This window comes from Tamandua tetradactyla, chromosome 1 (genome assembly GCF_023851605.1).
Source record: "Tamandua tetradactyla isolate mTamTet1 chromosome 1, mTamTet1.pri, whole genome shotgun sequence".
NCBI classification, from domain to species: Eukaryota; Metazoa; Chordata; class Mammalia; order Pilosa; family Myrmecophagidae; genus Tamandua; species Tamandua tetradactyla.
In genome coordinates this window covers 83,194,153-83,216,356 of record NC_135327.1, presented here as the reverse complement: position 1 = coordinate 83,216,356, position 22,204 = coordinate 83,194,153, and the positions used below count along the sequence as shown (strand labels likewise).

The 22,204-nt window shown below is 36.2% G+C and overlaps 1 protein-coding gene across 3 annotated transcripts in view; it reads right to left on the bottom strand.

Moving 5' to 3' along the window:
- Nucleotides 1-22,204, bottom strand: part of VPS41 (VPS41 subunit of HOPS complex) — a 216,387-nt gene that overhangs the window by 179,927 nt on the left and 14,256 nt on the right. For 2 of the 3 annotated variants that reach the window (XM_077119493.1, XM_077119496.1), the window contains exon 3: nt 381-488. The exons of the other annotated variant lie outside the window; for it this stretch is intronic. In XM_077119493.1, coding sequence (XP_076975608.1) covers nt 381-488 — 108 coding nt within the window. The remainder of the gene's footprint in view (nt 1-380; nt 489-22,204) is intronic. 3 annotated transcript variants of the gene reach the window in all.

Sequence of the window (22,204 nt, the reverse complement as noted above, 5' to 3'; positions counted from 1 at the left end):
TCTCTTCTACTCATAAAAGCATTGAGCTCCACACTGTTTCTAATCTTAACACTACACTTATCATTTAAGGTCTCAGTGATAGAGTTTCCAGGAATGACTCCCTATAAATCTTTCACATCTATCATTGTCTAAATTCTACTTGATACACCCTTGAAGTGTATTATGTGTTGGGGGAGTGGGTGTGCATAAAATATATTAATATATTTATATATTATATAAAATATCATCTTTCCTGTTTTTTATTAGTGAGAAAGAAGAGTGGAAGCAGGAAGACACAACCACTATAAAAAACCACCACCAAAAGCATCAGAACTCCAAATTATAAAAAACTTAACAACAGAAACAATTTACAGGAGAAAACTCTCAAAGTGCTACCTGACCTTGTCATGGATTGTCATACAGCTAGCTGCATCCTTCTGAAGAATTTCAGTTACCCCATTGGAAAGCCTTTCATACTTCAGTTTGGGTTCCTCTTCACTCTCTTCTTCCTACACAAAAAGCAGAGGAAATGACAGGTACCAGGGCTTTACTTCAAATAGTCAAAGACCCAAAACACAATTCTTAAGGGGGACCAGAGACGGCTTCCCTCAAAGATTTTGTCACTAAAGCCACTACAGCTAAAAAGTTAAGATCTTCATGTTTCATTTTTTCAACTGGGTGCACCATCTGCTAAAACTTCACTGGTAAAATAAACTCAAAAGTTGGAAACAGGAGTACACATGCTTACTGTTAACTCGGGCATATTCAATATTTACAAAACTTTCTGGCCTACTCTGCAGACATGCCAATAAAAAGGTATGAGGGCAAAATAACTGTCACTCTGGTTTCATGGACATACATACAGCAGTGATACAGGAGTATGCCAAACCTCATAAAGACTTGAAGTTTCCATTACAAGAATACACATTTTTTTCAGATTTGAGGAAATCTAGCAAGATTTTTAATCAGAAAAATATAATTACAAAAAATCAAAGTAAAAGAAAATTGGAAATTTTATATGTCCCTTCAGATAAAAATCTCTTCATATTTATTTTAAATAACTGATTATCCATGTATAATCATTACCTAGTTTATGTTAGACAATGCATTGTTTACTTTCATTGGAATAAATATACTTATCCTTTAAAAATTTCTTCATCATTTTACACGATTATCATTAACTTTGTATGTCTAATCTCCTAGTTTGTTACAGTATCCTAGGATATTCTTTTTTTTTTTTTACATGGGCAGGCACCGGGAATCGAACCCCATTCTTGCCTGCTGAGCCACTGTAGCCCGCCTGTATCCTAGGATATTCTGAGTTTCATAGTTATGGAATAAAGTTAGTAATCAATATGGATTACAACGGCAATGAAGTGATAGATCAAGTATGGTTTAAAAAAATTATACAGTGATTCAGAAAGAGATTTCATTTTACTATATACACAAAGTAATGGCTGATAAAACAAAGCTAGCCAAAGTAGAAGTTCCCAAAAATAATTTATACATTACCATCTCCTTCAAAAAGAATTGCATAGTCTTTGCCTTCCAGCTAACATTAAAGTAACTTGAAGCACATCCAGAATAACTAAAAAGGCTTGATGAAATATACAACATCAGTCTAAAGGTATCAAAAGGCTATTAAGGCAACCAGAATTAGAAGGGTCAAGATTCCAGGGCAGTGGTGATGCCAAGGAGAAGAAAGCTAGCATTCTGCAACCATTTTCTTCCTAGAGGCATTCACCAATTCTGGGTGCAAGGCAAGAGGCTGAGAATCCGCACTCGGCCTAGAAAGATGGCTGCTGCAGGGGATAGAGAAAACAGCAAACCTTTTGGTGCTTATGGGGATGAAGTGACCAAATTGGAGATGTGAGAAGCCAAGATCCCAGTGGAAAAGAAAGGAAGACAAGCGAGCTTATTACACACACAGTCTTCCCCATAAGACAACTGCCAATTTGGGGGGTTGTTTTTTTTTTTAATTTATTTATTAATTTAAAAAATTAAGAACAAAAATATTAACATATAATTCTATTCTACATATATATTCAGTAATTCTCAATATCATCACATAGTTGCATACTCATCATTTCTTAGAACATTTGCATCAATTCAGAAAAAGAAATAAAAAGACAACAGAAAAAGAAATAAAACAATAATAGAAAAAAAAAGATTATACATACTATACCCCTTACCCCTCACTTTCATTTATCGCTAGCATTACAAACTAAATTTATTTAAACATTTGTTCCCCCTATTATTTATTTTTATTCCATATGTCGTACTCGTTTCTTGACAAGGTAGATAAAAGGAGCATCAGACACAAGGTTTTCACCATCACACAGTCACATTGTGACAGCTATATCATTATTCAAATCCTCACGTAACATGGCTACTGGAACACAGCTCTACATTTTCAGGCAGTTCCCTCCAGCCTCTCCATTACATCTTGAATAACAAGATGATATCTACTTAATGCATAAGAATAACCTCCAGGACAACCTCTCGAATCTGTTTGGAATCTCTCAGCCATTGACACTTTGTCTCATTTCACTCTTCCCCTTTGTCTCATTTCATTCTTCCCCCTTTTGGTCGAGAAGGTTTTCTCAATCCCTTGATGCTGAGTCTCAGCTCATTCTAGGATTTCTGTCCCACGTTGCCAGGAAGGTCCACACCCTGGGAGTCATGTCCCACGTGGAGGGTGGTGAGATTGCTTGTTGTGTGACAACTGCCAATTTTTAAAGCTCCACGGTGTATGAGGCTAAGAAGCTGAAGAGAAAGCCTCAAAAGAGCAGACCAGCTGTCTTGATGTGCTAAGAACATAAGAATTATAGCTCAAGAGCAATCAGGAAATGGGGTCCCAGTGACACAGCACAAGAACTCAGTTGGAACCCTTGGTCCATAGGGAACACAAAATAAGAGCTTACTGAAACGTCACTCCAACTTGACTCAGTTCAATCCCTGAAAGGATTAAGGTACACAGTCCCCAATCTGTCTGTTCAGTAAAAGAGGAGGTGACTTCTCTTTGGAGAACAAAGACTATTGGAGCCATATAAGTTTCAATACACAAGGCCAAGAATTCAATAAAAATTATCAGGCATGCTACAAAACAGGATCAAATGATCAAAGATCATGGGAAAAAACATATCATAAGAACAGACCCATGGACGCATGTGGCTCCCCGGTCTGACTGGGAACGCTGGATAGCGGGACCCTCCCGCCACGCTTGGCGTCTCGGGCCAGCTGGGCAATTTGGACCGGCACTTCCACAAGCCGCGGCGGCCGGCGACCCCCCCTCCACGCGCGGTTTCCCGGGCCAACTGCGAGATTCGGATTGGCAAGTTAAAGGAGCCACAGCATCTTTTACTGGTGGGACCCACAGACAGACAAGCGCCACGAGCGCCACCTACTGGGCAGGAAAAGAAAAACAGAGCCCAGAGATTTCACAGAAAAACCTTTCAACCAGCCGGGTCCCACACCCAGGGAAATCTGATCAAATGCCCAGACACCAGCAGAAAATAATGGATGGCGCTCGGAAAATTGAAGATATGGCCCAGTCAAAGGAACAAACCAATAGTTCAAATGAGATACAGGAGCTGAGACAACTAATGCTGAATATACGAACAGAAATGGAAAAACTCTTCAAAAACCAAATCAATAAATTGAGGGAGGACATGAAGAAGACATGGGCTGAACAAAAAGAAGAAATAGAAAATCTGAAAAAACAAATCACAGAACTTATGGGAGTGAAGGAAAAAGAAGAAAAGATGGAAAAAACAATGGATACCTACAATGGTAGATCTAAAGAGACAGAAGCTACAATTAGTAAACTGGAGGATGGAACATGTGAATTCCAAAAAGAAACAGAAACTATAGGGAAAAGAATGGAAAAACTTGAGCAGGGGATCAGGGAACTGAATGACAATATGAAGCGCACAAATATACGTGTTGTGGGTGTCCCAGAAGGAGAAGAGAAGGGAAAAGGAGGAGAAAAACTAATGGAAGAAATTATCACTGAAAATTTCCCAACTCTTATGAAAGACCTAAAATTACAGATCCAAGAAGTGCAGCGCACCCCAAAGAGAATAGACCCAAATAGGCGTTCTCCAAGACACTTACTAGTTAGAATGTCAGAGGTCAAAGAGAAAGAGAGGATCTTGAAAGCAGCAAGAGAAAAACAATCTGTCACATACAAGGGAAACCCAATAAGACTATGTGTAGATTTCTCAGCAGAAACCATGGAAGCTAGAAGACAGTGGGATGATATATTTAAATTACTAAAAGAGAAAAACTGCCAACCAAGACTTCTGTATCCAGCAAAATTGTCCTTCAAAAATGAAGGAGAAATTAAAACATTTATAGACAAAAAGTCACTGAGAGAATTTGTGACCAAGAGACCAGCTCTGCAAGAAATACTAAAGGGAGCACTAGAATCAGATACAAAAAGACAGAAGAGAGAGGTATGGAGTAAAGTGTAGAAAGAAGGAAAATCAGATATGATATATATAATACAAAAGCCAAAATGGTAGAGGAAAATATTATCCAAACAGTAATAACACTAAAAGTTAATGGACTGAATTTCCCAATCAAAAGACATAGACTGGCAGAATGGATTACGACCCAGCAATACCACTGCTAGGTATCTACTCAAAGGACTTAAGGGCAAAGACACAGACGGACATTTGCACACCAGTGTTTATAGCAGCATTATCTACAATTGCAAAGAGATGGAAACAGCCAAAATGTCCATCAACAGACGAGTGGCTAAACAAACTGTGGCGTATACCTACGATGGAATATTATGCAGCTTTAAGACAGACTAAACTTATGAAGCGTGTAATAACATGGATGGACCTAGAGAACATTATGCTGAGTGAGTCTAGCCAAAAACTAAAGGACAAATACTGTATGGTCCCACTGATGTGAACCAACATTCGAGAATCAGCTTAGAATATATCATTGGTAACAGAGACCAGCAGGAGTTAGAAACAGGGTAAGATAATGGGTAATTGGAGCTGAAGGGATACAGATTGTGCAACAGGACTAGATACAAAATCTCAAAAATGGACAGCACAATAATACCTAAGTGTAATGTAACTATGTTGGAACACCGAATGAAGCTGCACCCGAAATATAGTTTTTTGTTTGTTTGTTTGTTTGTTTGTATCTTTTTTGTTTTTTCTTTTTCCTTTTTTTATATATATATATTTTTATTAGTATTATTATTTTAATTCTCTTCTCTATATTAACATTCTATATCTTTTTCTGCTGTTTTGCTAGTTCTTTTCCTAAATCAATGCAAATGTACTAAGAAATGATGATCATACATCTATGTGATGATACTAAGAATTACTGAGTGCATGTGTAGAATGGAATGATTTCTAAATGTTGTGTTAATTTCTTTTCTTTTTTTTTGATTAATAAAAAAAATTAAAAAAAAAAAAAAAAGAACAGACCCATGGATGACCCAGATGTTGGAGTTAGTAGAAAAGGGTTTTAAAATAACGATGACTCGTATGTTTAAGAAAACAGAGGAAAAGATGAAGGATAGAGATGAAATTCTATAGCAATTTCAAACAGAAAATAAGAATTTGTAAAGAATCAAATGAATATCTTAGCAGTGAAATTAAGAACTCAATGAATGATTTAATAAAAGATTTGCAAATAGAAAACAGGATTAGTAAAATAGAAAACAAGTCAATAAAAAATACCCAGAGCAAGTCTAGAGAAGAAAAATGGATGGAAAATACAGAAAAGAGTGTATGAAACATGTAAAATATGGTGAAACAGTCTAACATAATATTCAATTAGAATCCCAGAAGGATAACAAAAACAAAGGGGGAAGGGGTGCAGAAGCAACATTTAAAGAGGTAACAACTGAGAATTTTTCATAACTGGTAAGACATCACCCACATATTCAAGAAGCTCTGCAATCCTAAGCAAGATAAATATGAAGAAAATCACATTTACATAGTAAAAAGAATACTACATAAAAGGAAAACAACTTGTAGGGTAATAAGAACTGGTGTAGGAAAAATTGTTGAGTTGAATAAGACACACCAGGTGGAGACTGAAATTCAAATGTCTACAGAGGTTTTTACCTCTGGGGTAAAGAACTGCATCTTCACCTGGAAAGGGGCTGATCTGTAGAACAATGGAAAGGAAGGGATATATCAACATCAAGCTAGGAGCTTTACATGAAGTATCTCACTTCATACTTAGGAAAAAACATACTCTATGAAAAACTAAATATAATTAGCCTATTTTACAGATGTAAAAACTGAGGAAAAGAAATTAAGTTATTTCAAGACATAAATGGGGTAGAAGGCAAAGCCAAATTTCAAACTCAGTTATGAATGTTCTAGTCAGCACCTTATAAAGCACACTACCTAATGTCCCATGAAAATCGTTCTATAAATGACAACAGTAGCCTCTGCCATTTTTATGTCTACAAATATCTATACACTGTGTGCCTGAAAGCAAATGTTTAAAAGCGTGTTTACTAAATGTGTACATTAGTTATCTACAGCTGCCTAACAAATTATGCCAACATTTACTGGCTTAAAACAACAAATCTGTATTACCTCACACAGTTTTTGTCAATAAACAATTCAGGAGTAGCTTCACTGGATGTCAGACTCAAGGTCTCTCATGAGGGTGCCAGCAAGATGGCAGCTGGGACTCCAATCATCTGAAAGCGTGACTTCCAATTTATTTCCAATTTGCTTCACTCAAACAGTTAGGTTAGCAGGAGGCTTCAGTTCCTTGCCTCACCAGCCTCTCCACAGAGCTGCTTCAGTGTTCCCAGGACATGGCAAGTGGCTTTCCCCAAAATGAGTAGTACAAAACAGAGCCAGCCAGAAGCCACAATGTTTTAGAACATCTAGCTTCAGAGTCACAAATTCTTACTTCTCCAATATTCTATCAATCATAGCAGTCAGTCACAATTCAGTGTAAGAGTAGGGGACAAAAGGACATGGACAGTAGGTGAGAATCATTAGGGGTCATCATGGAGGCAAGCTACCGCAATAGGAATAAAACTTTAAGAGTGATAAATATAGTTAAGAAAAAAAAATCAGTACTCCATGTCTACTGATGAGCTGTCTTAAATGCTCTTATCCAAGTATACACAAGCTAGTAGTTTATTTACTAAGAGAGTGTTAAGTGAAAGATGGTGTACCTCTCATTAACTTCACAAGAATAATGTTAAGAATTAATAGCAACAAAAGGAAGTATAATAGCTTGGTTATCCAAAGGTCCTACACATTTCTTTGAAAAGATACCTGATGGTAATCAACCCAACCCAAGGAGTAGTTAAAAGTTAAAAAGTGACCTACTGTTGATGTGAAATAGCAAACAGCTAATTTACCACATTTTTAGCTAATTTACCACATTTAAAGAAGCTTGGAAAAGAAAGATAACAAAAAAGCAAAAATTAAACACTACTACTTACGTATCTACAAGCAAGAAATAGAAATCATTACAAAGTTACATTACATGTGGCATGCATTATAGATAAATTCTGAAATAAATGTGCTTTAAATACAAATTGAAGCCTGAGTGTTGGTCTTTATAATAAGATGCCACATGTTGCTTCAGTCTGGGCATCAAATGTGCATCCAATGTGAAGTTAATTCTAGCCTTTTGACTATTTTGCATTAAAGCACTCATCCACAGACCATTAGATAAACTTACTGTAAGTAAAGTTTGCCTGTCTTATTTGTAAGCGAAAACTAAATAATTTCTCTCATATAAACATACAAAAATAAATACTTTCACAGCACAGTTCACTGAAGCATTCATGTGCTGGGCTTCAAAACCATAAATAAAATGAAAAAGCCAATATTAGGCACTTGATGTTCCATTTCATGCTTTTCTGACAGGTATCTTTTAACTTAAGTTAAAAGCAGACTAAAGGTGAATTTTTAAGGTTCTTGTTCTTGCTGTAAATAAAGAAAATGGAAAGTGATTCAAAAACACAATTCACAGAGGTTATTCTACTGCAGCAGACTATATATCACATTTTAAATAAAAAACATAAAAAATCAAGTAAACTTAATATAAAGTTTCTCTTCAATCTAAAAAAAAATTCAACAGGAAAAAGGCTTTCATGCAGTTTAAACTTCCCTGGTAAACAACTCAGTGTTAATAAAAAGTAAATCAATACTTTTTGTTAAATTTTAATAATCTTGCAAACCTACAAATAAAACCATCAACAATCTGAGTTGTGATGACAGTTAACTGTGTTTCTATGACAACCTAGTGGAATAGTACAAGTCCTGACTTGCAGCTAAGCCAAGATATGAACAGAGTGACATTTACCCATACAAGAAAAATCTACAGCTTTCCTTTAAAAAGAATCAATTCCTCAACTAACATGGATTTTTACTAAGCGTATATAGCACTTTTAATTAAAGACAAGTCCTTTAAACCATCCTATAGGATTCTAGAATGCTACCTGAAAATTAATTTCATATCACTGTCATTCTTAACTGACTTTTTAACTTAAAAAGGGAGAAAAGCGATTTGGGGGGGACAACAAATTAAAGCAATTAAGTATTGCAACCTGAAAATCAGTTGAGTAATTTGTTGCTAATGCCCCAGGGTAAATTTTCATTGAGGGATATCCTGATTATCTAAACTTGGATTTGTGTATCAACAAGAATATTGCACTTTCCTTTGCATGTAAAAAAAATTGGTTTAAAATTAATGTAAAAGAAAACTCTGTGGTATTTATAACTGATAGAGTATACATTTTTTCATCCAATTTTACTTCTATCAATATCTTTCAAACATCGGTATATTTTATATGATACCATTGTTACAGTCAAAATGGAGATCTGAATTTCACTTTTCAAAAATTTGTTGTCACATGAATTCCAGGGGTAAAAAGAAAGATGTTTGCATTTTCTAGTGTTAATACAGAACTTAAAAATTTATTTCTGGACACTATTTGCTTTATTAAAATCCAGTCCTTTTTGTAAAATAAAATGGTATTAGCTACACTGGAGGGTAAGTGATATACGTTATTAAAAAAGCCTAAATTAGGCTAGTGGAAAATACCATCAGTTGAGCCTTAGATAATTTGCAATTTCACCCTATGGAGATGGCATGGCCTTTATCCCATCCAGCTTCACTTGGAGAAAGAACCCAGCTGAACCTCCAGGAATTTTAATAAGATGGATAGTTTACTTGGTCTCATGTCATCAACAGCATTTGGCTAGGGGCAGATCCTTTAATATCCAATGTTTTAAAGCTAGATACAATAAGGAAACAACAACATCTTCAAAAAATTCTCACTGTTTAAAACATTTAAAAAGCTTTCATACAGTTAAAATGTCCATAGTAAAAAAAAAAAAAAAATACAGCATTAATAAAAAGCAAATCAATAATCAACAACGGGTTTGAAGGTATAAAATAAAGCCCTTCCATCACAAAAATATTCTCTCTAGAACTTCAAATACCTTTAGAAGAATTGTAATAGTCAAAACTGGTAGTTAGCTTGACAAGTTTAAGATGGAAAACAGCATCAAAATCCATTATCAGAACATCTGAATTTGAGAAAATTTTTATTTTTAAAAACATTTTCTCTTTACAAATAGTTCACTTCATAGGAGCCCCATGGTTTTTTAAATATTTCTTTCAATCACTGCATTAAAGAAAATAAAGGGAGAACAGAATAGAAAAATAAAACAGAAGGTGCCAAATATAAGAATTTCTCTTAAAAAACACGACTGAAATTATCCAACAAATCAATGGGTACATGTAAGCTGAGTCTCAAAATCAGAACTAAAAATTGTTTAAGGAATTGAACTATTCATGGCCATAAGCTAATACTTAAGAACAAAGATAGCATAAATAGACAAAAACTATATACTATAGTATACCCATATTTATTTAAAACTATAATGTTACAGTAAATACACAAGCACAACATAGGTTATCTCTATATATTCACAAGGCTCTTGAGCCTTTAAAAAAGGTAGAAGAGACCCATAATAAAAACATACACACACACACACACACACAAACACACACAAAAAGATGCTAATGTCTCCTGCAATAATTTCTGGAAAAGGTATTGTCACAACTGTGTCTAGGAAGCAGCAGCTTTTCATTGACTCACACCTCCCCCACCTCCACCCCATTATTCCCCTGTATATTCTATTTCTCTTACAGAATCACAAAAGAAACTTCGGGTCACCAGTAAGAAAACACAGTATTTAAATGTGACTTTCACTAAATTATCTAGTGATGACTTCAATAAGGAATGATTAAACTCAAGAACATGTAAGTTTATGAGGATTAGTGCTCTAAGGCAGTGGTAGAACTCCACCCTCCCAATTCAAATGTGCCGACAAAAATTGATGGCTCAAGAATCTATTTAAGAAGAAATACAAAGTACTTACTTAAATATATGATAGTAGTGAGACCAAATATTTGAGCTGGTGGTTTAAGTAGTACTAAGCTGTAATATAATTAACCGTAATTGCTATCTTCTCCAAAACAAATAACTACACACACCCTGATAAAGGGAATTTGAGAGAATGCTTATCCAATTAATGTCCCATGGAATTACCAACAGGTCACAAATAATCTTTCTTTTTTTCAATTATTACAACCGCGCATGTAGAACTTAACGTCTCTGAAGAGGGAGCCATATATTTCACTGAAAAAACAACCATGAAAATCTCTGAGGATAGTGTTCAGCTTACTTTTAGAAGTTTACACTTCTTCCACACTGCAATGAGACTCCATCTATATGCCACGGTATTCTAATAAATCATTTGTACATACTGAGACAAAAGATGCCCAATTATGTATTCTGATTAAGCAGAAAGCTAAGTGTTTTACATTAATACCATGTCACCTTCAGTAGAGTGTTCATTTAGCAATATTTTTTAATGAAAAATAAATAAATACAAAGATTAAATGAAGGACAGCTTTAGGAGCTCTCCTTTGAGCTACTGGCCTTTCTCTCCCCTGGACTTCATGGCCATGCTTCTTAAGACTTATTTTTTATTAAAAGTTATTATTGATAGAATACCAGTTCAGTGCAACTAGATAATATATTATTGAGCCAATTTCTATATTCTTTGTCTCCTTCATCCCTGCCCTACCCCTTACCCCTCCACTGAAACTCTCTTTTTACCAGGGCTATCCCCAAAGTTCTAAGTTGCCCATGACAGAACCATCAATCACCCTCCACCGAGGTACTCAAGATGCAGGAAGCTTGGCTGGGGCATTTCCATCTTACACACAATAATTCCTCCCCAGAACTCAAGGGAGCACTTTGCACTGACATCCTGAGAATGAACTACAGGTTCTGATAATCCACGCAGCATCTTTCACAGTAGACACTGGATAGGAAGCTATTGGGGCCCACTTGTACCTTCTGCTATTTCTATCCCAGTTGTGAGACTCTGAGCAAGTATGGTTTCTCCTTCCCTAAAATGCAACTCTGCCTGTATCAAAGAAAAACAATATACAGACAACATGAGGTCACAAGTATTTTTTTTTTAAAAGCTAATGCAAAGAATTACTTTACACTATAACTGAACCTACCTGAGTAGAGTATTAGCTTTTTAATAAGAAACTTAGGCTCAAAATTAATCAAGGATTAATGATTTTAATTTGGTTTGTATTGCTCACTCCCCCCACCCATCACCCACCCACCCAGAAAAGAATGCAACTTCCTTTAAAGGGCAACTGCAACTATTAATTACTGCATGCTATAGTTCTATTGCAAAGGGATTATTTACAAAAAGATAACTATCTGGTAGGAAAGACAGCTTCCTTCTCCAGTGTCAACATATCAAGAAAACTACACAGAGAAGCTGAAAGGGTGACTTCTGGTTTCCATTAAAACATAAGGTATTATAGCTGCCTCAATGATCAAACTTTTTAAAAAAGTGACATGGGGATAATGGAATTCATCTACAATAAAACAACTGGTTCAAAGCTCCCGGGATGTCTCCCAATCAGATAGAGCATGGATAAGCAATTACATCCTTATATGAATGCAAATAATGTTGTTTAATTTTCAACCTGCAGGCACTACTGCCATTACTGAAAAAAATATATTAACAGAAAAACAGCTGCTGAAATTAGGAGCTGATAAATGTAACCTAAATTGCATGAATCTGCTTTTTCATGTAGATAGAATTCATATGCTCAAATCAATGATTCTCAACCAGGGTTGATTTTGTTCCTCCAGGGGACTTAGTTCTGACAATGGAGATATTTTTACTTGTCACAGCTCGGGGAGAGAATAGTACTACTGGCAGCACATTGGCAGTGGCCAGTGATGCTGCTAAACATTCTTCAATGCACAGGACATCCCTACAACAAAGGAGTATCTGGCCCAAAATGAAAATAATGCCAAGGGTGAGAAACCCAGAGTCAAGTAAATGTCACAAGGTAGAATCTTATACAGGCATTAAAATGTTTTCAAAGATTATTGAGTAACAAATGAAATGCTCTCATCATGGCTTGTTATGTGAAAAAAGCAGGTCATAAAACAGTTTGCATGCTGCAAATTTTACTTAAGAAATGTATATATATATATATATATATATATATATATATATGGGCAAAAAACTTAGAATAGTCACCTCTCTGAGCTTTAGTTTCTTCATCTGTAGAATGGGGGTGATATTAGGATTGCATCACAGGGTTGCTGTGCCCATTAGAGATAGCAACTAAAAATTACACCATGAGCTACCACCAACATTTTCTAAAATAAACATGTATTTCTTATAAAAAAAAAATAAATACTATTGTTAAAGCCACAGCTCAACACCCTCTTCAAAACTTTATATCTACTGAACTAAGATTCTTATCTATCAAAGCTGCTTTCCCTAGGGTAACAACTTTGACTAGAAAAGTGAGAAAAAGTTGAGCCTCTCATAATTGAAGAGCTCTACTTAAGATTCACAAGATATGCAGGCTTCATAAACTCTGGTCTCTCCTTTGCCCTGTAGTATCTGAATTTCATGTTCAATTCAAGGAGGAAAAAAATAAGGTGAAGGTTTCCATGCCCTAAGCCGCATACCATAAACAGGATCAACTCCCATCATTTATTTTATATTGGGAAAGCGATAAGAATATATAGAAGAGGGGGGGAAAAAATGAGAAAAACAAATAAGCTTTTCATTTCCTTCCAGCCATATGGAATAACCTTAACCAATCTTCAAGATATGCTATTCAGGTGGACAATTTCCGCCTCTAAAGCCAACATAACCCTCTTTTCCTTTCTTTCCAATATCCCTTGGTGATCACAAGATCCTCAGAAGCAGGGTTTATGCCTTTTCATTGTTCTGAACTTCACCTAACAAAACTGTGGGTACCTAATAAAGACCAGTGAAAACAAAAGTGCGTAATAACAACAGACTGAATTTAGTAAGAAGCTTTTCTAAGACATTCTCATTTAGATTTCCACACAGGAAAATCCAGATCACAGAGTATGAGCCAAAAGGAAGATCAGAGATCATCTAAACTATGTGTTATTTTACAGACACAGAGAGGGGGAAATGGGAGGCTGGGAGAGTCCCGCAAACAGAGAGATGAGAGTGGATATTCTGAAATACTGTAAGTCTGATTTATGTACAAACTAATGGAAATAAAGCTCTATCATCTTTCAACAGGAGAAGCAAATAGAAGCCCTGCAAACTCATTTTCATGAAAACTTAACATTTATTTGTAATTTGTACATTAATTACTGGCATGAAAAAGGAAAACACTAAACTCCTTGAAATTATTTCATGTTTTAGAAGAGATTAAATGCTTCTCACGCATGTTTAAATTGTACAACCCACATTCCAGGTGCAAAGAAGCACCTCACTAGCCAACCCCACTCAAACCTCTTCTCAAAAATCTCCCAAAAAGCAACTGATAAAGATAAAAACTCATAATAGCAAGAAAAATTAAGACCAACTATTCTCAAAATCAAGGAGAAGCCAACAGTGTTGCACTTGAATTTGAATTCCTGGCACACCCTCATTTGTTTTATGAAAACATAAAAACACCCAAACAAAAGGCAGAATGCAGGTATTTTTCTCCAGAGAAGGGTGGCTCTATCTACAGCCTCTGCAGAGACAACAGCCACTGAATCGCTACACCCCCAACATTGAGGCCTTGGCCACCATCTTGCAGAGACCATAAACCCTAACAGCTGGGCACTACATAATCAATGGACTAGGAGACCCACTGGAAGCACTCAGATGAGGTGAGATGAGGACCCACAGAACACCGAAAACAGGAACATGGGCCTGCAGAGGACCAGAAACAACCAATAATGGTAAAACAAAAAACAGATCAGTAACTCACAAATGGGAAAAAAAAAATCCATGTTAGTACTTTTTAAAGACAAATAAAACAAGCACAGAATAACTTGAGAAAATAAAAATCATCAAAGAACCACCTCTTTCCTGCAGTAAAGTACCAGGCCCAGACTGTTTCAGAGACAGATCCAATTAAAAACCTTCAAACAGAAAATTCCTACATTATTTAAACAGTTCCATAACACAGAAATAAAAACTTTCCAGTTCATTTGGGAAATGTAGCATAACCCTGACATTAACACCTTAAGAGCACATCAAAGGGTAATAAAAATAAACAAAACATACAGTTCAATCATCTATGAATGTAATGTAAAACTCTAAATAAGACAACATAACCCAAATCCAGCCACATATTCATAAAAAATAGCCCTAAATAAAATATTTCAGGAATGTAAGGATTAGACATTAAAACATCTGTTATTCATACTTTAAGAATTCTAAGAAGAAAATCCATTAGATCATCTAGATAGATACTGAAATCATACTTAATTTATAAAATTCAACACTCAGGGGTGCACGGGTGGTTCAGTAGTAGAATGTTCCCCTGCCATGCAGGAGACCGGGTCCAATTCCTGGCCCATAAATCCCCATTCCACCCCACACCATAAAAAGGCAACACTCATTTCTGATTCCAAAAATCTTTAAATAAATAAAAATAGAAAGTTCATTTCCTGAAGAGACAAGAATCATCATTTGAAATCAAAAGTCAACATGATACTTGACAGTGAAATAAGAGATGAATTCCCACCACTAACAGGGAACAACTTGCCAACTATTATTACCCTATTTTTTTTCCTTCAAAACTGATTTAGAGCAGGTGGCTAAAGGATCCTCTGATGGAGGAGTGGCGAATGATAGTGTATTCTTATGAACAAAGGTTGTGCTGCTACAAAAAGGAACAAAGTAGTGAGTAATGTGTGCCACGATGTGAATGAACATGTGGAACATCTGGTGAGGCAAAATAAGCCAGAAACAAAAGAATAACAATGGTTTGGTCACCTTCAGAATATACATCTAAGAAAACAGGGGCCTAGATTGTAGGCTTTTAGAGCAGACACAATCCGGAGTGATGATTATTATTTCTGGATTTTGAGAGGCTGTTTATATATATATATATATATAATTCAGAACATAGGGGTAAGGAAGACAGTGTCTATATTTTCAAACCACACATACTCCTTGAGATCAATGGAAGAAAGGTTTATTTGAGCTGGAACTGAAATTTTCTGTAGTGCATAATCTAATTCAACCTATAGCTTATTTGAACTGAAACACAGGGAGCACAGAATAAGAAAGAGGTCCTTTAATCCTGTTTAGAATATTGTAATGCCTGGAAACATCCTAGAGTATATTAAGTAGATAATCAAGAAGTACTGGGAAAGTCCCCTAAGGGAGGGGAGAAAGAATAGGAACTATTTAAACCTTACCTTCAAGGAATCCCTTGATACTGTGTCAAACTTTAGGGACACCCAAATCAATAGGCCATGCCCTCCATCATGAGGCTTATTCTTTTGAAGCTTATGCAGGTAACAGAGAAATTTAGATTACCTATAGGCATGCCTAAGAGTTACTTCTGGAGGACCTCTGTTGTTGCTCAGACGCAGCCTCAGTCTCTCTAAGCCCAACTCTGCAAGTGAAATCATTGCCCTCTCCGCTACGTGGGACACGACATCCAGGGGTGAAAGTCTCCCTGGGGACATGGGAGATGATTCCCAAGGATGAATCCAGACCTGGCACCATGGGATCAACAATTCCATCCTGACCAAAAGGGGGAAAAGAAGTGTAATGAAGTGTCAGTGGAAGAGAGAGTTCAAATAGAGTCAAGACGCTACTCTGGAGGTTGCTCTTATGCAAGCTTCAATTAGACCTTGCTACCTATCATAACCTGCCAACCCCCAACCAGGATCATTCCAGCCAATCCTAAAGAACACCTAGGGCAATATATAAGATTCCATGCACTAGAGTTACTTTCCAGAAACCTGGAAACTCCAGATGGGTGCCAGGTCCAGGTAAATCCTGAACCTAGCCCAGCCTCTCCAGAACATCAGATAGTTCCATCTCCCTACCCCCACATTAGTGACAAATGCTTTGTGTTAGTTAGATTCAGTTGTCAACTTGGCCAGGTGAGCATACCTAGTTTTGTTGCTGCAGACATAAGCCAATGGTACGTGAACCTCATCTGTTGCTAATTACATCTGCAGTCGGCTAGGAGGCATGTCTGCTGCAATGAGTGATGTTTGACTTAATTGGCTGGTGCTTAAATAGGAGAGCGCAATGTAGCACAGCCTAGCAGCTCAGCATTCCTCATCTCAGCACTCCTCATCTCAGCACTCGCAGATCAGCCCAGGCCTTTGGAGATGCAGAAAGAAGTTACCCTGGGGAAAGTTGTTGGAACCCAGGGACCTGGAGAGAAGGCCAGCAGAGACCATCCTGTGCCTTCCACGTAAGAAAGAACCTCAGTGGAAAGTTAGTTGCCTTTCCCCTGAAGAACTAACAAAATAAATACCCTTTTATTAAAAGCCAATCCGTCTCTGGTGTGTTGCATTCCAGCAGCTAGCAAACTAGAACACCCTTCCAATATGAAAAATTCAGAATGGCCTCAACCCAAACACCCCTAAAGACAGGGATGGAAAGATCAAAGGTGATGGTGGAGATATACATAGAAGATTGGATTTAACAAACGAATATGAATGTTGAATCATTAAATTGTTATCTCTTTTAGTCTCCGGTACTTTAGAGCAACTAGAAGTAAAAACCTAAAATTGTAGAATTGTAACCCATGTCAAAGTCTGAAATACGTTCTACAACTAATTGTGGTGCTGTGCTTTGAAATTCATTGCTTTTTTGTATATATGCTACTTTTCACAAAAAAAAGAAAAAAAGCCAATTGTGGTGATAAAAAAATATTTAAGCCCTCCAGCCTCCTATATTCTAGAGCAGCTATAAGGAAAAATATGAGAGGATTGTATGGTAGCCCATGACAAACTCTGGGATCTCAGAGTTTGACAAACTCATCCCCACTCTGTAACCACTTGTTGAAGAGTGCTTTGAAAACTATTGCTTTCTTATGTCTTTGCTTTGTATATATTGTAATACTATACAATAAAAAAAGTCAAAAAAAAAAAAAAACTGATTTAGAAGGGGGTACAAGGGTAGTCCTTTGGTAGAATTCTTGCCTGCCATGCGGGAGACCCAGGTTTGATTCCTGGTCCATGCACTTTCCAAAAATCAAACAAACAAGCAAAACAAACAAACAAAAAATTCAACAAACGATGCTACAATAACAGGATAGTCACACGGAAAAATAATGAAGTGTGACCCTGCCATACAGCATACAAAAAATAAAAAAACTGATTTAGTAGTTCTTACCAGTGTGAAAGGCAAGAAAAAGAGAAAACATAATTTCTTATTGTTGGCGTAGTCTGATCTGAAAATGATATGAATGTATGGAGAGACAAATGCCGCTCCTGCCAAGACAGAGAACTTTGCCTGGCCCCTTCCCTCCAAATCAAACCTGAAGACACTATAAAATTGAAAGGAAATTAACATCCGTGATTGAAAAACTCTGGAGGCTGACTGAAACCATCCCCAGAAGTGGGGGAAGACCCTGTAGCTTGGGACAGAGAAGCCAGTGGCCAGACAGAGGAAAGGCTCAAAGAAAACTGTTCAGATCCTGCTCTAACCTCCTCCCCCAAGCGCGCGCGCTCTCTCTCTCTCCCTCTGTCTCTCTCTCTGTCTCTCTCTGTCTCTCTCGCACGCGCTTTCTTTTATCCATATTCGATATTTGAACTGTCTAAAATATTTTTTCTCCTAGGGAGTGAAATTTAAAATTCTGTCCAAAGATGCAACATACCAAGGAGAGAAAGTCTGTTCACCTTTTCAATTTCTAACAAATGGCAGAAATAGTTTCAAAATCTTATATCCAGAAAGTTTCTACTAAGTTTACAAACATATAATTTTTATAATGCATACTTCAAAGGGAATGTTTATCCATCCCTGAATGATGCAATAATCAGAACCTGTTAATATTAATAGCTTATTAAATGAAAGAACTAGGTTTTAATCCAAGGGCTATTTGCTATTTGGAAGGATATAACATTATAACTCCATGCTTCATTTTTCTCAGCAACCAATCTCATAACAAGGTACATTACCATTTTAGTTACTTGGTGCTATAAATTTGTTTATTAAATTAATACATATAAAGAATCAATTTAACTTTCAATAAATGATTCACAAAGTTATATCCACCAGATGAGATAAATAAATGATATTTATGTGATGCATTTTCTGATTTAAAAAGCTATCTCCTGACTTTTTGCAATGTCTGGTTTTCATTTTAACAAAACTGAAAAAAAAAAGAACTCTCCTTGTAGCTGATGCACCTAAAAGTTTCATTTTATTTTAAAATTAACTTTTCTTTCAATATAAATTGCATATGTTTATTTTAAATAGGGCTAGCTGTCTGTCAGGACACTTGATTTTTTTTAATGCAATTTTATTGAGCTATATTCGCACACCATATAACCCATCCAAAGTATGCAATCAATAGCTCACAGGATTATCACATAGTTGTACATTCATCATCATAATCAAGTTTAGAACATCTTCATTACTCCAAAAAAAGAAATAAAAAGAAAACCCAAAACATCCCATGCCCTTTACCCTCCCGTATCATTATTTTTTTAACATTTTTATTCACACATCATACAATCCATTCTAAGTAGCTCACGGTATAATCACATAATTATCCATTCAACCACTACAGTTAATATGAGGACATTCTCATTCCTTCCAAAAAAAATCCCATACCTCTTATATCTGCCTATTATTGACATTTAGCTTTGTTATAGTGCCTTTGCTACAATTAATACAAGAATATTACAATTTTACTGTTAACTATAGGCCTGAGTTTACATTAATTGTATTTTTTCCCAAATACAGCCCTATCATCAACACCTTACAGTGGTCAGACACGTTTGTTCTAATTCATGTAAGAACTTTCTTATATTTGTATAATTAAACAGTATTATTGTCCATTCTAGGTTTCGCTTTCCTTCTGGTGACATACATGATTCTAGCCTTCTTCTTTCAACCATACTCATACTCATCGTTGTTAATTACACTTTCAGTATTGTGCTGCCATCACACAGTATTGTGCTACCCATTACCAAACCTTTACAATCAACTTTAATGAATATTCTGTACTCCTTAAGCAACAATTGCCCAATCTCTGCCCTCTTTCTATCTCCTGATAACCTATGCATTTGACTTAAACTCTCAGAATTTGCCCATTATAGTCCGCTTGGCTTTATTAAAATTAATATGTCTACAATATACAAGGCCTACAAACTGTGATATTTGGAAGAACTAAACCAGATGTGAATGGACATCTGTTTAGGAGGCACATTTATTAATAATGGTAATGAAAATTATAAAAATTTGAGGTAACACTAATTAACTGTTGTTATTAAAATGTCATGACACAGGCACTGGGAAATGCAATGTACATGCAATCTTTGCTTCAAAGGCAAAATACACCTTAGTTTATTTATTCAGTTCGTTATACGATGAATCACAAAAAGCTTATTGGAATTCACACTTGGTACAAGGAAGACCTCAATATATATCTGTTTCCATGAGGCATTCTTCCCTTTCCTTGCTGCTCCTCTTTAGCCTGATGCTTTTCCCTTCTTATTCTTTTTTTAACCATTTAAGTTAAATCTCAGAATGTTATCTCAGAATAACTTCATGTTCCTATCACAAGATTGGTACAGCACATTAAATTCTTCTGAGAAAAAGCAGACTCTCCTAGATAATTATACAACAAGAACTTATTCAAAGTAAGCAGGGTTAAAAAACAAAAACAAAAACAAACATATCTCCATGAAGCAGAGATGATTCAGTTTCCAGCCTTATGACAGCACATTGTTCCTGTCCACAAGACAGGAAAGACCCTAAATAATATGCTATTTCTGTTATCACCAAAGACCCAATTTCTTTTCCTGAACCATTAGCCCTACTCAGAAATAAATCTGCATTGTGTTAATCCACCAAAATGCTGGAAGTGTTTGGTACTACAGCGTAACCAGCATCTGCAGACCAACATGCTATCTGCTAAGACTGGGTCCACATTAAATGAGATAATCCATGTAAAACACTCAGCACAACACATGGCACACAGTAAGTATCCTACAGAGTATGGTCAAATTAAAACAGGGTGGGATTTATCTACATTACTGAAACCCTTATAAAAAGCCACACGTCAAGGGGATGCAAAGGTAGCTCAGTGACAGAATTCTTACCTGCCTTACAGAAGATCCGAGTTCGATTCCAAGTCCATGCACTGCCCCCACCCCACCATCTCCCAAAACAGCCACAAATCAGAGAAAGGTACACAAGAGGAAATCAAGGATAGCACCACACGACAGAGGACTGCATACCACTAGGACGTTACTAGCCCCAGGAGAAAGCATGGCATTGCCAACGCCTTGATTTAGAATTTCTGACCTCTCAAACCTTGCGCCAAAAAATTCTTGTTGCTTAAGCCAACCCCTTATATGGTATTTGTCATAGTAGCCTGGCAAGGTAAGACAGTGGTTCTGAAAATTAAGAAATAATGGTTGAAAACTTTCCAAATTTAGTAAAGAACATAAACCCAGACGTTCCAAAAAAATGAGTGAAGCCCAAATAAGATAAAACTAAAGAAATTCATGCCAAGAAACATAATTAAACTTCTGAAAACTAAAGGCACAGAACTCTTGAAAGCAGCCATGGAGTAAATGACACATTACATACAGGCTACACTAATTCAAAGGACAACAGTTTTTCACTGATACCAAGGAGGACAAAATGAAGTGGCACAGTGTTTCTCAAGTGATGAAATAAAAGAACTATCCACCATGAATATATTCTGGCAATATATATCTGGCAAAAATATCCTGCATGAACGAAGGAGAATTAAAAACATTCTCATATGAAGAACGATAAAGAGAATCTGTCATTTGCAACTATCCTTGAAGAATGGCTGGAGAAAATTCTCTAAACAGAAAGGAAATAATAGAAAAAGAAGGCTTCAAGTTCAAAAAAGGGAGAGAACAACAAAGGAATGGGGGAAAACAAGGGTAAATGTAATAGAGAGTGCTTCTCATGAGTTTCTTTAATCATATTTGATAGCTGAAGCAAAAATTATATCACCAATTGATGTGGTGCTCATGGCAGGTAGAACTAATATTTAAGATGACTGTATTTGAAAAGTGGGAGGACAAAGAGACCTAAATGGAAGTAAGGTTCTACACTTGACTGAAAGAGATAAAATGTTGATACTAATGGACTGTGATAAATTATGTATGTATATTGTAATACCTAGAGCAACCACTAAGAAAACTATACACTCAGAAATACTGTAAGTCAAGATGGAATCCTAAAGCATATTCAAGTAACCCACATTAAAAGAAGAGAGGAGAAACACGAACAAAAAAACACAGGAAGCAACCATAAAATAAAACATGGCAGACTTAAGCTCTAACATATCAATAATTATTTTAAATGTGGATCTTCCAATTATACCATTAAAAGACAGGGACAGTCTACGAGACCAAAAGGAGAGATGTTTATTTGGTGCAAAATATATATTTTGGATAGCACATTATAGAATTTAACTTGTATGGTCCGTTTACTTGATCATAATTATATAGAATCTTGAATAGGGCATGAACTGTTGTTGGTTTGTACAGGTTAGTGTGATGCTCCAATACACCCCACAGTAATCGGGACAGAGAATAAAAGAGTACTTGCCAAGCCCCCTCGGGGGACTGGGTAGAAAGGAGGAAATATTCAACTTCCCATCAGGGGGATTCCTGATAGTCTCACAAGCAGTGGAGATA